The sequence below is a fragment of the Mustelus asterias genome, chromosome 6 (assembly GCF_964213995.1).
Source record: "Mustelus asterias chromosome 6, sMusAst1.hap1.1, whole genome shotgun sequence".
Taxonomy (NCBI): Eukaryota; Metazoa; Chordata; class Chondrichthyes; order Carcharhiniformes; family Triakidae; genus Mustelus; species Mustelus asterias.
This window is the reverse complement of record NC_135806.1, coordinates 145,690,773-145,710,877: the sequence shown is the minus strand read 5'-3', so window position 1 is coordinate 145,710,877 and position 20,105 is coordinate 145,690,773. Positions and strand designations below refer to the sequence as shown.

At 52.6% G+C, this 20,105-nt stretch overlaps 1 protein-coding gene across 1 annotated transcript in view; it reads left to right on the top strand.

Moving 5' to 3' along the window:
* Positions 1 to 20,105, top strand: part of spef2 (sperm flagellar 2) — a 386,645-nt gene that overhangs the window by 146,430 nt on the left and 220,110 nt on the right. The window contains exon 12 of the mRNA XM_078213897.1: positions 14,601 to 14,749. Within this exon, the coding sequence (XP_078070023.1) occupies positions 14,601 to 14,749 (149 nt within the window). The remainder of the gene's footprint in view (positions 1 to 14,600; positions 14,750 to 20,105) is intronic.

Sequence of the window (20,105 nt, the reverse complement as noted above, 5' to 3'; positions counted from 1 at the left end):
GTACGATGGGTATAGAGGGATATGGGCCAAATGCGGGCAATTGGGATTAGCTTAGGGGTTTTAAAAAAGAAGGGCGGCATGGACAAGTTAGGCCGAAGAGCCTGTTTCCATGCTGTAAACCTCTATGACTCTATGAGTCTCGAACCCAGGATGACGTGTTGCCTCCCTGGTGCCAGGGTCAAAGACGTCACTCAGCAGCTGCAGGGCATTCTCCTGGGGGAGGGGGACCAGTCACAGGTCATGGTTCACATTGGGAACAACAGCAGAGAAAGGGCGATGAGGTCCTGAGAGCAGATTGTAGGGAGCTTGGAAAGAAATTGGAAAGCTGGACCTCAGGAACAGTTCTCATGATTACCCTGAGTGCCAATGTGTTGGTGAACACAGGAACAGGCCCTTCAGCCCACCAAGTCTGTCCCTCTCTAATCTAATATTTTCTTGCCTCTACCTTGTCCATATCCCTCTATTCGCTGCCTATTCATGTATCGATCCAGATGCCTCTCGAACGTTGTTATAGAATCTGCTTCCACCACCTCCTCTGGCAGTGCATTCCAGACATTCCCCACCCTCTGTGTGAAAAACTTGTCCCTTACATCTCTGTTAAACTTTCCCCCTCTCACTTTCAACCTATACCCCCGAGTAATTGACCCCTTGACCCTGGGAAAGACTCTGACTATCCACACTATCCAAGCCTATCATAATCTTGTAAACCTCTATCAGGTCCCCCCTCACCCTCCGATGCTCCAATGAAAACAATCCAAGTTTAGAACCATAGAACCATAGAAAATTACAGCTCAGAAACAGGCCTTTTGGCCCTTCTTGTCTGTGCCGAACCATTTTATGCCTAGTCCCACTGACCTGCACTTGGACCATATCCCTCCACACCCCTCTCATCCATGAACCCGTCCAAGTTTTTCTTAAATGTTAAAAGTGACCCCGCATTTACCACTTTATCCGGCAGCTCATTCCACACTCCCACCACTCTCTGCGTGAAGAAGCCCGCCCTAATATTTCCTTTAAACTTTTCTCCTTTCACCCTTAACCCATGCCCTCTGGTTTTTTTCTCCCCTAGCCTCAGCGGAAAAAGCCTGCTTGCATTCACTCTATCTATACCCATCAAAATCCTATACACCTCTATCAAATCTCCCCTCAATCTTCTAAAATTGTGTACAGTTTTGGTCACCTAGTTACAGGAAGGATGTAAATAAGATTGAAAGAGTGCAGAGAAGGTTCACAAGGATGTTGCCGGGACTTGAGAAGCTGAGTTACAGAGAGAGATTGAATAGGTTGGGACTTTATTCCCTGGAGCGTAGAAGATTGAGGGGAGATTTGATAGCGGTGTATAAGATTTTGATGGGTATAGATAGAGTGAATGCAAGCAGGTTTTTTCCGCTGAGGCTAGGGGAGAAAAAAACCAGAGGGCATGGGTTAAGGGTGAAAGGAGAAAAGTTTAAAGGGAATATTAGGGGGGGCTTCTTCACGCAGAGAGTGGTGGGAGTGTGGAATGAGCTGCCAGATGAGGTGGTAAATGCGGGGTCACTTTTAACATTTAAGAAAAACTTGGACGGGTTCATGGATGAGAGGGGTGTGGAGGGATATGGTCCAAGTGCAGGTCAGTGGGACTAGGCATAAAATGGTTCGGCACAGACAAGAAGGGCCAAAAGGCCTGTTTCTGAGCTGTAATTTTCTATGGTTCTATGGTTCTACGCTCCAGGGAATAAAGTCCCAACCTATTCAATCTCTCTCTGTAACTCAGCTTCTCAAGTCCTGGCAACATCCTTGTGAACCTTCTCTGCACTCTTTCAATCTTATTTACATCCTTCCTGTAACTAGGTGACCAAAACTGTACACAATACTCCAAATTCGGCCTCACCAATGCCTTATATAACCTTACCATAACACTCCAACTTTTATACTCGATACTCCGATTTATAAAGGCCAATGTACCAAAGGCACTCTTTACGACCCTATCCACCTGTGACGTCACTTTTAGGGAATTCTGTACCTGTATTCCCAGATCCCTCTGTTCAACTGCACTCTTCAGAGTCCTACCATTTACCCTGTTCAACCTTCCTTCATATCCTCCAAACCAGGCAACATCCTGGTAAATCTCTTCTGCACCCTTTCCAATGCATCAACATCCTTCCGGTAGTGGGCAACCAGAATTGTACACAACACTCCAAATGCAGCCTAACCAAAGTCTGATACAGCTGCAACATGATTTTCCAATTCCTATACTCAACGCCCCGACCGATGAAGGCCAGCATGCCATTCGCCTTCTTGACCACCTTGTCCACCTGAGCTGCCACCTTCAGGGAACTGTGGGTCTACTCGCCTAGATTGTTCCACAGGACCAGGCTGAGGAGAAGGCAGTTGGTTTGTTCACTACATTTATTTATTTATTTTAAGTTAAATTTGTGTAAAAAATCGGAGGTTTTTTTTAAAACAGGAAGTGGGCCCAGCAGGAGTCTGGGAAGGTTTTTGGAGGGTTTAAAAGTAGGCCGCACTTTTGAGCGGGCAGTGTCGTTAGCGGGCAGCAGAGTGAGCAGGAGGCAGAGTGAAAGCTGTAGGGCTTTGGCTCACAGGGCTTGGGCGAGCAGGGGTGAGTTAATTCATTTTTTGCTGTTTCTACCTGGTATTGGCAAGGTATCGAGAGGGGATGGGTGTGAAGGCAGTGCAATGTTCCTCTTGCACTATGTTCGAGGTGAGGGACGACGTCAGTGTCCCTGCTGATTATACCTGTGAGAAGTGCATCCATCTGCAGCTCCTCCAAAACCGTGTAAGGGAACTGGAGCTGGAGTTGGAGGAACTTAGGATCATTAGGGATGCAGAGATGGCCATAGACAGAAGCTTCAGGGATACAGTTACTCCGCGGAATGAAAATAGATGGGTGACGGTGAGAGGGGCTGGGAAAAAGCAGTCGGTGCAGGGATCCCCTGTGGTCGTTCCCCTTAGCAATAAGTATTCCGCTTTGGATACGGTTGAGGGGGACGACATACCAGTGGTGAGCCGCAGTGAGAGGATCTCCGGCACTGAGTCCGTCCCTGTGGCTCAGGAGGGTAAGGAGGAGAGCGGGAGGGCAATAGTTATTGGGGACTCGTTAGTTAGAGGGATAGATAGGAGGTTCTGTGGCAGCAAAAGAGACTCGAGGATGGTTTGTTGCCTACCGGATGCCAGGGTCCGTGACGTCTCGGACCGTGTTTTCCGGATTCTTAAGGGGGAGGGGAAACAGTCACAAGTCGTGGTACACATTGGTACCAACGACATAGGTAAGAGAAGGGACGGGGATTTAAAACAGGAATTTCGGGAGCTCGGCTGGAAGCTGAGAGCAAAGACAAAACATGTGGTCATCTCTGGTACGCTACCGGTGCCACGTGATAGCGAGTTGAGGAACAGGGAGAGAGTGCACTTAAACATGTGGTTGCAGGGATGGTGCAGGAGGGAGGGTTTCAGATACGTGGATAATTGGAACACGTTCTGGGGAAGGTGGGACCTCTACAAACAGGACGGGGTGCACCTGAACCAGAGGGGCACCAATATCCTGGGAGGGAAATTTGCTACGGCTCTTCAGGGGGATTTAAACTAATTTGTCAGGGGAGTGGGAAAAGGAGTCGTAGTCCAGAAGTCAGTGTTGAGGGTGGTGAGGTATTGGGGAAGGTATCAAGGTCAAGGGTGGGTACCGGTAGACAGGAAGATGGGTTGAAGTGTGTCTACTTCAATGCAAGGAGCATCCGGAACAAGGTGGATGAACTTGGGGCGTGGATTGCTACTTGGGACTACGATGTTGTGGCCATTACGGAGACGTGGGTAGAACAAGGACAGGAATGGTTGTTGGACGTTCCGGGGTATAGATGTTTCAGTAAGTGTAGGGAAGCTGGTAAAAGAGGTGGAGGAGTAGCATTGTTAATCAAGGATAGTTTAACGGCTGCGGAAAAGCACTTTGAGGGGGATATGCACACTGAGGTAATATGGGCTGCAGTTAGAAACAGGAAAGGAGCGGTCACGTTGCTAGGAGTTTACTATAGGCCCCCAAATAGTAATAGAGATGTGGAGGAAGAAATTGCTAAGCAGATTATGGATACGTGTGGGGGTCACAGGGTAGTTGTCATGGGGGACTTTAACTTTCCAAATATTGATTGGAACCTTTGTAGGTCAAATAGTTTGGATGGGGCACTTTTTGTGCAGTGTGTGCAGGAGGGTTTCCTGACACAATATGCGGATAGGCCGACAAGGGGTGAGGCCACATTGGATTTGGTACTGGGAAATGAACCGGGCCAAGTGTTAGATTTGGTTGTGGGAGAGAACTTTGGAGATAGTGACCACAATTCGGTGTCTTTTGTTATTGCAATGGAGAGGGATAGGGCCGGACGGCAGGGCAAGGCTTACAATTGGGGGAGAGGTAATTATGATGCGATTAGGCAAGAATTAGGGGGCATAAAATGGGAACAGAAACTGTCAGGGAAAGGCACTGATGAAAAGTGGAACTTTTTCAAGGAACAAATACTGGGTGTCCTTGATAGGTATGTCCCTGTCAGGCAGGGAGGAAATGGCCGAGTGAGGGAACCGTGGTTCACAAAAGAGGTGGAATGTCTTGTGAAAAGGAAGAGGGAAGCTTATGTAGGGATGAGGAAACAAGGTTCAGATGGCTCGACTGAGGGTTACAAGTTAGCAAGGAACGAGCTGAAAAAGGGGCTGAGGAGAGCTAGGAGGGGACATGAGAAGTCCTTGGCGGGTCGGATCAAGGAAAACCCCAAGGCTTTTTACTCTTATGTGAGGAATAAAAGAGTGACCAGGGTGAGGTTAGGGCCGGTCAAGGACAGTGGTGGGAACTTGTGTATGGAATCAGTAGAGATAGGCGAGGTGATGAATGAATACTTTTCTTCAGTGTTCACCAAGGAGAGGGGCCATGTTTTTCAGGAAGAGAAGGTGTTACAGGCTAATAGGCTGGAGGAAATAGATGTTCGGAGGGAGGATGTATTGGCAGTTTTGAATAAACTGAAGGTCGATAAGTCCCCTGGGCCTGATGAAATGTATCCTAGGATTCTTTGGGAGGCGAGGGATGAGATTGCAGAGCCTTTGGCTTTGATCTTTGGGTCCTCGCTGTCCACGGGGATGGTGCCAGAGGACTGGAGAGTGGCAAATGTTGTTCCTCTGTTTAAGAAAGGGGATAGAAATGACCCTGGTAATTATAGACCGGTTAGTCTGACTTCGGTGGTTGGTAAATTGATGGAAAAGGTCCTTAGGGATGGGATTTACGACCATTTAGAAAGATGCGGATTAATCCGGGATAGTCAGCACGGATTTGTGAAGGGCAAATCGTGCCTCACAAATTTGATAGAATTTTTTGAGGAGGTAACTAGGTGTGTTGATGAAGGTAGGGCGGTTGATGTCATATACATGGATTTTAGTAAGGCGTTTGATAAGGTCCCCCATGGTCGGCTTATGATGAAAGTAAGGAGGTGTGGGATAGAGGGAAAGTTGGCCGATTGGATAGGTAACTGGCTGTCTGATCGAAGACAGAGGGTGGTGGTGGATGGAAAATTTTCGGACTGGTGGCAGGTTGCTAGCGGAGTGCCGCAGGGATCGGTGCTTGGTCCTCTGCTCTTTGTGATTTTTATTAATGACTTAGAGGAGGGGGCTGAAGGGTGGATCAGTAAATTTGCTGATGACACCAAGATTGGTGGAGTAGTGGATGAGGTGGAGGGGTGTTGTAGGCTGCAAAGAGACATAGATAGGATGCAAAGCTGGGCTGAAAAATGGCAAATGGAGTTTAACCCTGATAAATGTGAGGTGATTCATTTTGGTAGGACTAATTTAAATGTGGATTACAGGGTCAAAGGTAGGGTTCTGAAGACTGTGGAGGAACAGAGAGATCTTGGGGTCCATATCCACAGATCTCTAAAGGTTGCCACTCAAGTGGATAGAGCTGTGAAGAAGGCATATAGTGTGTTAGCTTTTATTAACAGGGGGTTGGAGTTTAAGAGCCGTGGGGTTATGCTGCAACTGTACAGGACCTTGGTGAGACCGCATTTGGAATATTGCGTGCAGTTCTGGTCACCTCACTATAAGAAGGATGTGGAAGCGCTGGAAAGAGTGCAGAGGAGATTTACCAGGATGCTGCCTGGTTTGGAGTGTCGGTCTTATGAGGAAAGGTTGAGGGAGCTGGGGCTGTTCTCTCTGGAGTGGAGGAGATTGAGGGGAGACTTAATAGAGGTTTATAAAATGATGAAGGGGATAGATCGAGTGAACGTTCAAAGACTATTTCCTCGGGTGGATGGAGCTATTACGAGGGGGCATAACTATAGGGTTCATGGTGGGAGATATAGGAAGGATATCAGAGGTAGGTTCTTCACGCAGAGAGTGGTTGGGGTGTGGAATGGACTGCCTGCAGTGATAGTGGAGTCAGACACTTTAGGAACATTTAAGCGGTTATTGGATAGGCACATGGAGCACACCAGGATGGTAGGGAGTGGGATAGCTTGATCTTGGTTTCAGATGAAGGTCGGCACAACATCGTGGGCCGAAGGGCCTGTTCTGTGCTGTACTGTTCTATGTTCCATGTTCTATCCCTCTGTATGCTAATATTTCTAAGGGCTCTACCATTTACTGTACACTTTGCTTCTGCAGTAGGCCTTCCAAATCACATCACCTCACATTTGTGCAGGTTAAATTCCATCTGCCATCTTTCGGCCCAGGCCTCCAGCTGATTTATATCCTGCTGCATCCTCTGACAATCCTCCTCACTATCCGCTACTCCCCCAATTTTTGTATCATCTGCAAATTTACTAATCAGATCACCTACATTTTCCTCCAAGCCATTTCTCTATATTACAAATCACAGAGGCCCCAGCACTGATCCTTGTGGAACACCACTTGTCACAGACATCCAGTTAGAAAAGTACCCTTCCACTGCTACTCTCTGCTTTCTGTGTCCAAGCCAGGTTTGTATCCACCTCACCAGCTCACCTCGGATCCCATATGACTTCATTTTCTGTATCAGCTTCCAGAATGTTCTGTAGCCACTCCGAGACATCCTTAAGCTTGCACCCAGGAGGCAGCAAATCATCTTGGAATCTCGTTTGCATCCGCAGAATCACCTGTCTATTCCCCTTACAATTGAGTCGCCTGTCACTATAGCTCTGCCACTCTTTATCCTGCGCTGCTGTTCAGCAGAGCCAGCCATGGTGCCATGAACCTGGCAGCTGCCACCTTCCCCTGGTGAACCATCTCCCCCAACAGTATCCAAAAAGGTGTATCTGTTTTGGAGGGAGGTGACCACAGAGGACCCCTACACTGCCTTTCTACTCTTCCTTGGTCTGGTGGTCACCCATTCCCTATCTCCCTCAGTAATTTTCATTTGCGATGTGACCAACTCACTGAACATGCTATCCACAACTTCCTCAGCATCGTGGATGCTCCAAAGTGAATCCATCTGCAGCTCCAGAGCCGTCAAGCGGTCTAACAGGAGCTGCAGTTGGACACACTTCCTGCATGTGAAGGAGCCAGGGACACTGCAAGGGTTCCTGAATTCCCACATCGCACAGGAGGAGCACGACACGGGTCTGGGATCTCGTGTCATGACTTAACCCTTCAGTTAACTGAACAACAACAACTGCAATGCCAAGAGAGAAAAAGAGAAACAAATAACAGAAAAATTACTGACCAGTCACCAGCCAATCACTTACCTGCTGAATGTGACGTCACGGTTTGATTTCTTTCTCCCTCTCACTTGCCCTCGAGTCTCCCTCGCAGGTCTGCCTCTCCACTCCTCCCGAAGATGAGCACCTCTTTCCCCTCAGCTCCAAATTCCCGATACCCTCACTCTGGCTGAATCTCACTCCGTCTGCAGACTCATCCTACTGGCGCGTGCAAACTCCCTGGTGGACTGAATGGCCTAGTCCTGCTCCATGTTCTTGTGGACGGCGCGATGGCACAGTGGTTAGCACTGCTCTCTCTCAGCGCCAAGGACCTGGGTTCGATTCCTGGATTTGGTCACTGTCTGTTTGGAGTTTGCACGTTCTCCCCGTGTCTGTGTGGGTTTCCTCCGGGTGCTGCGGTTTCCTCCCACAGTCTGAAAGACATGCTGGTTAGTTGCAATGACCTGAACAGGCACCGGAGTGTGGCGACTAGGGGAATTTCACAGTAACTTCATTGCAGTGTTAAGGTAAACCTAGTTGTGACACCAATAAATAAAATAAGTAAGTATGCCACCTCAGCAAGGTTTATAACAGGTTTGGAGCAATGTGAAGCAGCTGAGGATACCACGCTGAGTGTACAGGTAGGTATAGTCCCCAGGGGGCGATTGCTGGGCACTCCCTGCCCGGTTACGGTCCCCTGCCCCCTTTGCCATCAGGAGGCTACCAAAGATATCGATAGGTTAAATGAGTGAGCAAAAATCTGGAAAATGGGAGTACAATGTGGGAAAATGTTGAATTGTCCATTCTCCCTGCGTCTGCGTGGGTTTCCTCCGGGTGCCCCGGTTTCCTCCCACAGTCAAAAGATGTGCGGGTTACGTGGATTGGTCATGCTAAATTGACCCTTGGTGTCCCAAGATGTGTCCCAAGGGGGATTAGTGGGGTGAAAGTGTGGAATTTCGGGAATGGGCTGGGGGTAGGGCCGGGGTGAGATACTCTGCCAGAGAATCGGTGCAGACTCGATGGGCCAAATGGCCTCTCCTGCACTGCAGGGATTCTATGAAAGATTGGAGAGGTTTGTGTCCACCAACGCTTAGCAGGGGCTGAAAGGTTATCAGAGGTCGACAGGAATGTGGAGCTGAAGTTACAACCAGGCCAGCCAGGATCTTATTGAATGGCGGAGCAGGTTCGAGGGGCCGAGTGGCCTTCTCCTGCTCCGAGTTCAAATCTTTGTATGTTACCTGGAGTGCTAAATGGACAGGAACAAAGAGACGTGCGCTGGAACTGGCCTGTGCTGCAGTGAGGAGGTGTCTGTCTGTGATGTTTCACTCTGAGAATATATATGGCAGACTGAACAAATGTTAGCTGCATTTGTAAAGATCGCAATTAGGGGAGGGGTCACCTGTGGTTGTCCCACTCCAAAACAAGTATATTGTTTTGGATAGTGTGGAGGAGGATGACTCTCCAGGGGTAAGCCACAGTGACCAGGTCACTGGCACACAGTCAGGCTCTGTGGCCCGGAAAGGAAAGAGAGGGGTTAGGAGAGCAATAGTGGTGGGGGATGCGTCGGTTAGAGGCACAGACAGGCGATTCTGTGGGTGCGAAAGGGACTCCAGGATGGTAGTCTGCCTACCTGGTGCTGGGGTACTGGATGTCTCCAAGCGGATAGGAGGTATCTTAAAAGGGGAAGATAAAGAAACGGATGTCATTGTACACATTGGTGCAAATGACGTAGATAGGAAGAGCAGGGGGATCCTACGAGAGCAATTCAGGGAGTTGGGAAATAGGCTAAAAAGTAGGGCCTCCAGGGTGGCCATCTCTGGGCTGCTCCCAATGCCTCGTGCCAGTTTTAGCAACACCAGGTTAAAGTCCAACAGGTTTATTTGGTCGCAAATACCATTAGCTTTCGGTGCCAGTCAGGCTAGGAATAGGGAGTTAGTACAATTGAATGCTTGGCTAAAGGACTGGTCCAGGAGGGAGGGCTTCATTTTCCTGGATCGTTGGGAAGTTTTCAAGAGAGGATGGCACCTGTACAAGAAGGACGGGTCACAACTAAATTGGAAGGGCACGAATATCCTGGCTGGGAGTTTTGCTAGTGCAGTTCGGGGGGGTTTAAACCAATATGGCAGGGGGGTGGGGATCAAAATATTAGGTCTACAAGTGTAGAGGCTGGGGACGAGCTTGGGGCTGGGACAAGGCTGGCAAAGAAGAAGAGCACTCTGGGGGAGGATGACCTCACTGGGCCTGGAGGTCTGGAGTGCTTATACTTCAATGCAAGGAGCGTAGCAGGTAAGACAGACGAACTTAGGGCCTTAATGCTCACGAGGAATTTGGATGTGGTTGCGGTGACAGAGACTTGGTTGAAAGAGGGACAGGACTGGCAGCTGAATATTCCGGGGTACAAGTGTTTCAGGCGAGACAGAGGAGGGGCCAAAAGAGCTGGGGGAGTAGCAGTATTAGTTGGAGAACATATTACAGCAGTGCAGAGGGAGGACAATTCAGAAGGTTCGTGTAACGAGTCATTGTGTGTGGAGCTCAGAAACAGGAAGGGCGCAGTCACTATGTTGGGGGTGTACTACAGGCCCCCCAACAGCCCAAGGGAAGTGGAAGAACCGATATGTCAGGAGATACTGGATAGGTGCAGGAAAAATAAGGTTGTTGTAGTGGGAGACTTCAATTTCCCTGGTATAGACTGGAAATCGCTGAGAGCTGGGACTCTGAATGGGGAGGAATTTGTAAAATGCGTACAGGAAGGTTCTTTGGAACAATATGTAGATAGCCCGACTAGAGAGAGGGCTATACTGGACCTAGTACTGGGGAATGAGCCCGGTCAGGTCTTCAAAGTTTCAGTAGGGGAACATGTGACAAATAGTGACCACAATTCTGTTAGCTTTAGGATAGTGATGGAAAAGGATGAGTGGTGTCCCAAGGGTAAGGTGTTGGATTGGGGGAAGGCTAACTTTCATGGGATTAGGCAGAAATTGGCAGCTGTTGATTGGGAGAGGCTGTTTGAGGGTCTGTCTTTTAAGGAACAGTTGTTAGGGCTGCAGGATAGGCATGTGCCTGGAAAAAAGAAGGATAGGAAGGGTAGGATTCGAGAACCGTGGATAACCAGGGAAATTGAGGGACTGGTCAAAAAGAAAAGAGAGGCGCACGTTACGTCCAGGCAGCTAAAAACGGAGGGAGCTCTGGAGGAGTACAAAGAAAGTAGGAAAGAACTCAAATGAGGAATTAGAAGGGCAAAAAGGGGTCACGAAATGCCCTTGGCAGACAGGATTAAGGAGAATCCCAAGGCATTTTATTCATACGTTAGGAACAAAAGGGTTGTCAGGGAAAAAAATTGGACCTCTCAGGGACAAAAGTGGGGAATTATGCTTAGAGCCCAAAGAAGTAGGGGAGATCCTAAATGAATACTTTGCGTCGGTATTCACAAAGGAGAGGGATGTGTTGACTGGGAGTGTCTCGGAGGGGAGTGTTGAACCGTGAGAGAAAATCTCCATTACAAGGGAGGAAGTGTTAGGTTTTTTAGAGAATATAAAGACTGACAAATCCCCAGGGCCTGATGGAATCTATCCAAGGCTGCTCAGGGAGATGAGAGATGAAATCGCTGGGCCTCTGACACAAATCTTTGCCTTGTCACTGGACACAGGTGAGGTCCCAGAGGACTGGAGGATAGCTAATGTGGTCCCGTTATTTAAGAAGGGTAGGAAGGATAACCCGGGAATTTATAGGCCGGTGAGCTTGACGTCCGTGGTTGGGAAGTTATTGGAGAGGATTCTTAGAGATAGGATGTATGTGCATTTAGGAAGGAATAAACTTGCTGCAACTGTACAGGACCTTGGTGAGACCACATTTGGAATATTGCGTGCAGTTCTGGTCACCTCACTACAAGAAGGATGTGGAGACACTGGAAAGAGTGCAAAGGAGATTTACCAGGATGCTGCCTGGTTTGGAGGGTAGGTCTTATGCGGAAAGGTTGAGGGAACTTGGGCTTTTCTCTCTGGAGCGGAGGAGGTTGAGAGGAGACTTGATAGAGGTTTATAAGATGATGAGGGGGATAGATAGAGTGAATGTTCAAAGACTATTTCCTCGGGTGAATGGAGCGGTAACTAGGGGGCATAACTATAGGGTTCATGGTGGGAGATATAGGAGGGATGTCCGAGGTAGGTTTTTTACACAGAGAGTGGTTGGGGTGTGGAATGGACTGCCTGCAGGGATAGTGGAGTCAGAAACTTCAGGAACATTTAAGAAGCTATTGGATAGGCACATGGAGTACTTCGGGATGATAGGGAGGAAATAGCTTGATCTGGGTTTCAGAGAAAGCTCGGCACAACATCGTGGGCCGAAGGGCCTGTTCTGTGCTGTAATGTTTCAATGGAAACAAATTAAAATCAATGGAAACAAATTAAAACATGCTACCGTGCAAAGGGACCTGGGGGTCCTTGTGCATGAGATGCAAAAGCCCAGTCTGCAGGTACAACAGGTGATCAAGAAGGCAAATGGGATGTTGGCCTATATTGCGAGGGGGATAGAATATAAAAGCAGGGATGTCTTGATGCACCTGTACAGGGCATTGGTGAGGCCGCAGCTGGAATACTGTGTGCAGTATTGGTCCCCTTGTATGAGGAAGGATATATTGGCATTGGAGGGAGTGCAGAGAAGGTTCACCAGGTTGATACCGGAGATGAGGGGTTTGGATTATGAGGAGAGGCTGAGGAGATTGGGTTTGTACTCGTTGGAGTTTAGAAGGATGAGGGGGGATCTTATGGAGACTTATAAGATAATGCGGGGGCTGGATAGGGTGGAGGCGGAGAGATTCTTTCCACTTAGTAAGGAAGTTAAAACTAGAGGACACAGCCTCAAAATAAAGGGGGGTCGGTTTAAGACAGAGTTGAGGAGGAACTTCTTCTCCCAGAGGGTGGTGAATCTCTGGAATTCTCTGCCCACTGAGGTGGTGGAGGCTACCTCGCTGAATATGTTTAAAGCGCGGATGGATGGATTCCTGATCGGTAAGGGAATTAAGGGTTATGGGGATCAGGCGGGTAAGTGGTACTGATCCACGTCAGATCAGCCATGATCTTATTGAATGGCGGGGCAGGCTCGAGGGGCTCGATGGCCTACTCCTGCTCCTATTTCTTATGTTCTTATGTAATGTTCTATGTTCTATGTAAACTCATTAACGATAGTCAGCATGGTTTTGTGAGAGGGAGGTCATGCCTCACTAACGTGGTGGAGTTTTTTGAAGAAGTGACTAGAATGGTTGACGAGGGAAGGGCCGTGGATGTCGTCTATATGGACTTTAGTAAAGCGTTTGACAAAGTACCTCATGGTAGGTTGGTGCAAAAGGTGGGATTTCATGGGATAAAAGGGGAGGTGGCTAGATGGGTGGAGAACTGGCTTGGTCACAGAAGACAGAGGGTGGTAGTGGAAGGGTCTTTTTCCGGCTGGATGCCTGTGACTAGTGGTGTTCCGCAGGGCTCTGTATTGGGACCTCTGCTGTTTGTGATTTATATAAACGATCTGGAAGAAGGTGTAACTGGGGTGATCAGTAAGTTTGCGGACGACATGAAAATGGCTGGACTTGCAGATAGTGAGGAACATTGTCAGAGGCTACAGATGGATATAGATAGGCTGGAAATTTGGGCAAAGAAATGGCAGATGGAGTTCAATCCAGATAAATGCGAAGTGATGCATTTTGGTAGAAATAATGTAGGGAGGAGCTATACGATAAATGGCAGAACCATAAAGGGTGTAGATACGCAGAGGGACCTGGGTGTGCAAGTCCACAGATCCTTGAAGGTGACGTCACAGGTGGAGAAGGTGGTGAATAAGGCATATGGCATGCTTGCCTTTATAGGACGGGGCACAGAGTATAAAAGTTGGGGTCTGATGTTGCAGTTGTATAGAACGTTGGTTCGGCCGCATTTGGAATACTGCGCCCAGTTCTGGTCACCACACTACCAGAAGGACGTGGAGGCTTTAGAGAGAGTGCAGAGGAGGTTTACCAGGATGTTGCCTGGTATGGAGGGGCTTAGTTATGAGGAGAGATTGGGTAAACTGGGGTTGTTCTCACTGGAAAGACGGAGGATGAGGGGAGACTTAATAGAGGTGTATAAAATTATGAAAGGGATAGATAGGGTGAACGGTGGGAAGCTTTTCCCCAGGTCGGTGGTGACGTTCACGAGGGGTCATAGGTTCAAGGTGACGGCGGGGGGAGGTTTAACACGGATATCATCATAGAAATCATAGAAACCCTACAGTGCAGAAGGAGGCCATTCGGCCCATCGAGTCTGCACCGACCACAATCCCACCCAGGCCCTACCCCCACATATTTACCCGCTAATCCACGCATCTCAGGACTCTAAGGGGCAATTTTTAACCTGGCCAATCAACCTAGCCCGCACACCTTTGGACTGTGGGAGGAAACCCACGCAGACACGAGGAGAATGCGCAAACTCCACACAGACAGTGACCCGAGCCGGGAATCGAACCCAGGACCCCGGAGCTGTGAAGCAGCAGTGCTAACCACTGTGCTACCGTGCCCCCTATCAGAAGGACGTATTTTACACAGAGGGTGGTGGGGGCCTGGAATGCGCTGCCTGGCAAGGTGGTGGAGGCGGACACACTGGGAACGTTTAAGACTTATCTAGACAGCCATATGAACGGAGTGGGAATGGAGGGATACAAAAGAATGGTCTAGTTTGGACCAGGGAGCGGCGCGGGCTTGGAGGGCCGAAGGGCCTGTTCCTGTGCTGTATTGTTCTTTGTTCTTTGACACTTCTCGGTTTCAACTCTTTCTGCAGCTTCTGGTTGCTGGTTCTAACATTTCCCAATGAGACGATTTGATTTAGATTTGGTTTGTGTGTGGGATTTGTGCTGTGTCAGTGCAGTAATACTCGTTGCTGGTGTGCCCAGTGTAACCCAGCAGGACCTGGTCACGGTTAACAGCTCATGTCTCTGTCTCCTCAGCCTTGCACATTCGAGATCTTGTGCCAGACGTGTTGGTTCGAGAAGCAGTGCGAGCCTTTGAGGAGGGGGAGACCAGAGATATCGACCAGGCCCAGGAAGATGGAGTGGAATCTGTGAAGGAGGATCAGGTTGTGTTCATCAGCAGAGCTGCAAGATTGGAAAACCCAGGGGCCCGATCTCCACACCGCCCCACACTCCACCCCATCACTCACAGAGACAGACCAGACTCCATTCCTGGCAGCAGCTCAAGCTGAAAACAACATCTGAAACACTCAGTCATTGTCCATCGAACTTCAGTTCCTAAATGTACTGAATGCACCGAGTCCATAATGCCCCACATACCCTCCCCCGCACCCCGTCCCCCTGCACCCCCTCCCCCGCACCCCCTCCCCCGCACCCTCCCCCACACCCCCTCCCCCGCACCCTCCCCCGCCCCCCCTCCCCCGCACCCCCTCCCCCTCCCCCCCTCCCCCGCAGCCTCCCCCGCAACCTCCCACACACACCCTCCCCACACGCCCTCCCCCGCACCCTCCCCCACACCCCCCCCCGCACCCTCCCACACACACCCTCCCCCACGCACCCTCACCCACACCCCCTCCCCGCACCCTCCCCCACACCCCCTCCCCGCACCCCTTCCCCCACACCCCCTCCCCGCACCCTCCCCCACACCCCCTCCCCGCACCCTCCCCCACACCCCCTCCCCGCACCACCCCCACACCCCCTCCCCGCACCCTCCCCCGCACCCCCTCCCCGCACCCTCCCCCGCACCCCCTCCCCCTGCACCCCCTCCCCCGCACCCCCTCCCCCTGCACCCCCTCCCCCGCACCCCCTCCCCCGCACCCTCCCACACACACCCTCCCCCACACCCCCTCACCGCACCCTCACCCACACCCCCTCCCCGCACCCTCCCCACACCCCCTCCCCGCACCCCTTCCCCCGCACCCCCTCCCCGCACCCTCCCCCGCACCCCCTCCCCCTGCACCCCCTCCCCCGCACCCCTTCCCCCTGCACCCTCCCCCACACCCCCTCCCCCGCACCCCCTCCCCCTGCACCCCCTCCCCCGCACCCACTCCCCGCACCCTCCCCCGCCCGCCCTCCCCCGCACCCCCTCCCCCTACCCCTACCCCGCACCCCCTCCTTCCGCACCCTCCCCCTGCACCCCCTCCCCCGCACCCCCTCCCGCATCCCTCACTCCGCACCCTCCCCTGCACCCCCTCCCCCTGCACCCCCTTCCCCTGCACCCCCTCCCCCTGCACCCCCTCACCTACACCCCCTCACTCCGCACCCTCCCCCGCACCCCCTCCCTGCACCCCCTCACTCCGCACCCCCTCCCCCGCACCCCCTCACTCCGCACCCTCCCCCGCACCCACTCCCCCGCACCCCCTCCCCCTGCACCCCCTCCCTCCGCACCCCCTCCCCCTGCACCCCCTCCCCCTGCACCCCCTCCCCCTGCACCCACTCCCCCGCACCCCCTCCCCCTCACCCCCTCCCCCCGCACCGCCTCCCCCCGCATCCCCTCCCCCTGCACCCCCTCCCCCTGCTCCCCCTCACCTACACCCACTCACTCCGCACCCTCCCCCGCACCCCCTCCCCCTCACCCCCTCCCCCCGCACCGCCTCCCCCCGCATCCCCTCCCCCTGCACCCCCTCCCCCGCACCCCCTCCCCCTCACCCCCTCCCCCCGCACCGCCTCCCCCCGCATCCCCTCCCCCTGCACCCCCTCCCCCTGCACCCCTCACCTACACCCCCTCACTCCGCACCCTCCCCCGCACCCACTCCCCCGCACCCTCTCCCTCTGCACCCCCTCCCCCGCACGCTCCCCCTGCACCCACTCCCCCGCATCCCCTCCCCCCGGAACCCTTCCCCCTGCACCCCTTCCCCCGCACCCCTCCCCTGCACCCCATCCCCGCACTCCCTCACTCCGCACCCCCTCTCCCGCACCCCTCCCGAGCACCACCTCCCCCTGCACCCCCTCCCCCGCACCTTCCCCCTGCACCCCCTCCCCCGCACCCCCTCCCCCGCACTCCCTCCCCTGCACCCCCTCCCCCGCACCCTCTCACTCCGCACCCCTTCCCCGCACCCCCTCTCTCGCACCCCCTCCCCCCCGCACCCTCCCCCATGCACCCTCCCCTTGCACCTCCTCCCCGCACCTTCCCCCTGCACCCCCTCCCCCGCACCCCCTCCCCTGCACCCCCTCCCCCGCACCCTCTCACTCCGCACCCCTTCCCCCGCACCCCCTATCTCGCACCCCCTCCCCCCCGCACCCTCCCCCATGCACCCTCCCCTTGCACCTCCTCCCCGCACCCATTCCCTCTGCGCACCCTCCCCCCCACCCCCTTCCCGCACCCTCCCTCCGCACCCTCCTCCTGCACCCATCCCCGCACTCCCCCGCACCCTCACCCCCTCCCCCGCACCTCCTCCCCCCCGCACCCCCTCCTGCGCACCCTCCCCCCGCCCCCCCACCCCCTCCCCGCACCCTCCACCCCGCACCCCGCCGTGCACACTCCCCCCCTTCCTCCTCCCCCCGGCACCCTGCCCCCTCCACCGCCCCACCCTCTCCCCCGCACACCCTCCCTCCGCACACCCCCCCCCCGCACCCCCTCCCCGCACCCCCTCCCTCCCACACCCCCCCCACGCACCCTCCCCCCGCGCCCCCCACCCCCTCCCTGCACCCTCTCCCCCATGCACCCTCCCCCTGCACCCCCTCCCCGCACCTTCCCCCACGCACTCTCCCCGCGCACCCTCCCCCGCACCCCCCCACCCCCTCCCTGCACTCTCCCCGCCGCAACCCCCCACCCCCCCCACAGAACATAGAACAGTACAGCACAGAACAGGCCCTTCGGCCCACGATGTTGTGCCGAGCTTTATCTGAAACCAAGATCAAGCTATCCCACTCCCTATCATCCTGGTGTGCTCCATGTGCCTATCCAATAACCGCTTAAATGTTCCTAAAGTGTCTGACTCCACTATCACTGCAGGCAGTCCATTCCACACCCCAACACTCTCTGCGTAAAGAACCTACCTCTGATATCCTTCCTGTATCTCCCACCATGAACCCTATAGTTATGCCCCCTTGTAATAGCTCCATCCACCCGAGGAAATAGTCTTTGAACGTTCACTCTATCTATCCCCTTCATCATTTTATAAACCTCTATTAAGTCTCCCCTCAGCCTCCTCCGCTCCAGAGAGAACAGCCCTAGCTCCCTCAACCTTTCCTCATAAGACCTACCCTCCAAACCAGGCAGCATCCTGGTATATCTCCTCTGCACTCTTTCCAGCGCTTCCACATCCTTCTTATAGTGAGGTGACCAGAACTGCACACAATATTCCAAATATTCCAGACAAAATTCCCTCCCTCCGCACCCTCCCCCCGTACCCTCCCCCCGCACCCCATCCCCGTGTCCATAATTCTCTCTCAGTGTTCACAATCCCCTCCCCGTGACCATAATGCCCCTTCCCGCACCCTACCCCACCCTTCTCACCCATTTCAGAGGACAGTTGAGAGTAAACCACATTGCTGTGGCTCTGGAGTCACCTGCAGGCCAGACCGGGTAAGGACGGCAGATTCATAGAAACATCGAAAACTACAGCACAAAACAGAACCTTTGGCCCTACAAGTTGTGCCGAACATATCCCTACCTTTTAGGCCTACCTAAGAACATAAGAAATAGGAGCAGGAGTAGGCCATCGAGCCCCTCGAGCCTGCCCCGCCATTCAATAAGATCATGGCTGATCTGACGTGGATCAGTACCACTTACCCGCCTGATCCCCATAACCCTTAATTCCCTTACCGATCAGGAATCCATCCATCCGCGCTTTAAACATATTCAGCGAGGTAGCCTCCACCACCTCAGTGGGCAGAGAATTCCAGAGATTCACCACCCTCTGGGAGAAGAAGTTCCTCCTCAACTCTGTCTTAAACCGACCCCCCTTTATTTTGAGGCTGTGTCCTCTAGTTTTAACTTCCTTACTAAGTGGAAAGAATCTCTCCGCCTCCACCCTATCCAGCCCCCGCATTATCTTATAAGTCTCCATAAGATCCCCCCTCATCCTTCTAAACTCCAACGAGTACAAACCCAATCTCCTCAGCCTCTCCTCATAATCCAAACCCCTCATCTCCGGTATCAACCTGGTGAACCTTCTCTGCACTCCCTCCAATGCCAGTATATCCTTCCTCATATAAGGGGACCAATACTGCACACAGTATTCCAGCTGCGGCCTCACCAGTGCCCTGTACAGGTGCATCAAGACATCCCTGCTTTTATATTCTATCCCCCTCGCGATATAGGCCAACATCCCATTTGCCTTCTTGATCACCTGTTGTACCTGCAGACTGGGCTTTTGCGTCTCATGCACAAGGACCCCCAGGTCCCTTTGCACGGTAGCATGTTTTAATTTGTTTCCATTGAGATAGTAATCCCATTTGTTATTATTTCCTCCAAAGTGTATAACCTCGCATTTATCAACGTTATACTCCATTTGCCATATCCTCGCCCACTCACTCAGCCTACCTATAACCCTCCATCCTATTAAGTCCCATGTACTCCTCCAGGAGTCTCTTAAAAGACCCTGTTGAGTTTGCCTCCACCACCACTGACAGCAGCCGATTCCACTCACCCACCACCCTCTGTGTGAAAAACTTCCCCCAAACATTTCACCTGTACCTACCCCCCAGCACCTTAAATCTGTGTCCTCTCGTAGCAGCCATTTCCACCCAGGGAAAAAGCCTCTGAGAGTCCACCTGATCTATGCCTCTCAACATCTTATATACCTCTATTTGGTCTCCTCTCATCCTACGTCTCTCCAAGGAGAAAAGACCAAGCTCCCTCAGCCTATCCTCATAAGGCATGCCACTCAATCCAGGCAACATCCTTGTAAATCTCCTCTGCACCCTTTCAATCTTTTCCACATCCTTCCTGTAATGAGGCGACCAGAACTGAGCACAGTACTCCGTGGGGTCTGATGAGGGTCTTATATAGCTGCATCATTATCCCCGGACTCCTAAACTCAATCCCTCGATTGATAAAGGCCAGCACACCATACGCCTTCTTAACCACCTCCTCCACCTGCGGGGCCGATTTTAGAGTCCTATGGACCTGGACCCCAAGGTCCTTCTGATCCTCCACAGTACTAAGAGTCTTTCCCTTTATATTGTACTCCTTCATCCCATTTGACCTGCCAAAATGGACCACTACGCATTTATCTGGGTTGAAGTCCATTTGCCACTTCTCCGCCCAGTCTTGCATCCCATCTATGTCCCTCTGTAACTTCTGACATCCCTCCAGACTATCCAGAACCCCACCAACCTTCGTGTCGTCAGCAAACTTACCAACCCATCCCTCCACTTCCTCATCCAGGTCATTTATGAAAATGACAAACAGCAAGGGTCCCAGAACAGATCCCTGGGGCACACCACTGGTGACCAACCTCCAATTAGAAACAGACCCACCTATACACACTCTCTGCCTCCTTTGGGCAAACCAGTTCTGGATCCACAGGGCAGCAG